This window comes from Mastomys coucha, unplaced genomic scaffold (genome assembly GCF_008632895.1).
Source record: "Mastomys coucha isolate ucsf_1 unplaced genomic scaffold, UCSF_Mcou_1 pScaffold6, whole genome shotgun sequence".
Lineage (NCBI taxonomy): Eukaryota > Metazoa > Chordata > Mammalia > Rodentia > Muridae > Mastomys > Mastomys coucha.
The window spans coordinates 72,471,292-72,473,051 of record NW_022196912.1 but is presented as its reverse complement, the minus strand read 5'-3'; the positions used below and the strand labels follow the sequence as shown (position 1 = coordinate 72,473,051).

At 33.0% G+C, this 1,760-nt stretch overlaps 1 protein-coding gene across 2 annotated transcripts in view; it reads right to left on the bottom strand.

Annotated features, from left to right (window-relative positions):
- The window catches only part of Ttc6 (tetratricopeptide repeat domain 6), a 189,523-nt gene that overhangs the window by 28,036 nt on the left and 159,727 nt on the right, over nucleotides 1-1,760 (bottom strand). For both annotated transcript variants that reach the window (XM_031356246.1, XM_031356247.1), the window contains one exon: nucleotides 438-587. In XM_031356246.1, the coding sequence (XP_031212106.1) occupies nucleotides 438-587 (150 nt within the window). The remainder of the gene's footprint in view (nucleotides 1-437; nucleotides 588-1,760) is intronic.

Genomic DNA, 1,760 nt, shown 5'->3' with positions numbered 1-1,760 from the left:
ATATGTTTAGAGTTATTTAAAATTTATATTGAGAAAAATGTATTTTCACTATTGCTGTAGACAAGCATATACATAAGACTGTTAAAATGACTGTTGTTTTATATTAAACAACTTTTATAATACTCATTTTTATTCTTATAATATTTTATAAATTTTAAAGAATATGACAAAAAAGATATTTTAAGTATTGAAGGGGGGTCTCTGGGAGGAGTGGGGGTACAAAAGAGAAACAAGAATGTGATTTAATTCTATTTACTTAAAATAAGTTTTTAAATGTTAACAAATTCAGATAAATTGAAATCATGTAACTTTTCTCATCATAATGCAATAAAAGCTCTAAAAAAAACTACCAAAAAAAGAAATTATATATAAACTATTTAATAGTTTCACCCAAACTAACATATCCCCCAAATTACTGATATCATTTCTTTAAATACCTGGTAATGTTTGGGATTTAGGATAAGTGCCCGATTAAAGTCCAGAATTGAGTTTTGCTTGTTGAGTTTTACTTTGCAAAGTCCCCGATGATAATAGGCTTCTGCAAGTTCAGGATTTGCTTTCACAGCTTTTGTAAAAGATTCAAAAGCCTAGAAGAATATGTTTACATACATACACTTAGTGACAGAATACATGAATGTAGAAGATTAACAAAGTATGGTACTATTATTGAAAAGCTTCACTTGAATTTTTTTGGGGGGGGGACATTTAAAATTAATTCTCCCAAAGAACCTTGTGGAACAAACAAGTATAATCTTTAGAAATAAGTCAGATTTCTAATTAAAAGTCTCATTATTTTTAGACAAATATCTACATAATCCATGTTGTTAGGCAATTGTACTTTGAAGTTTAGTTTCAATCATTAATTCTTTGCATGTCATTAATTCAAAGAAATCACAGGCAACATTGTTCAGTTCTCCATGATTGTCCAACATCTATAGCAGATGCATAGTTATTAAGTTTCAGGATAAAAGGAGGCCACAATTCTCCAATGTATGTAGTCATCTTAACCAATTTAAATCTGATTTGAATTCTTCCGTTATCAATAAGGAAAGTCAATGAATGTTCTAATCATCAACCATTTATTTCGTCTTCAGCACATTGAAACACTCAATTTAACTACTTACAATTTAATAAATCAAGTTAATGAGATAATATTATTTTGCTACAATAATTTCCTACAATTAGACTTATTTTGGTGAGAAACGTGTATTATCTTTAAAATATTATTGACAAGTTAGTATCAAGTGAAATGTTCTGATATTTAATTTAAAACAATTCATGGGAAACAGGAGTACAGACTACCTGTTACAAGCTAAGCTTTCGAAGTAGTTTTAGTCAGTTCACCTCTTGCATTACTGAGGGCAGTATTCAGAAACAGAACCCAATGCAAGCAACCTGTTTGGAGAGTTCCAAATAATCTCTGCTTCTAAACACACAGACACCATTGGTTCCTACATTCCTTCCTCCCTTTCTTCTGGGGGAAGGGGGTGCGCAGAGGGTTCCCCTGGTTCCACCTAGTGTTTGGCTGTGGTTCTCTACAACTACTTCCTTTAACTGCTGAGTAGTGCCCCTCTGATGACAACTGAGCTAGGCACAAATCTATGAGTATAGCAGAATGTCATTAGGAATCATTTTAATGACTTTTTTTGCCAGTCCTGTTTGGTTCTATCCTCTGTCTATAGGCTGTTCTGCCTCTAGCTCCTGACCACCCAGGCAGTGTCAGGTGTGGTCTCCCTCTTATGGCATGGGCGTGGGCTCCC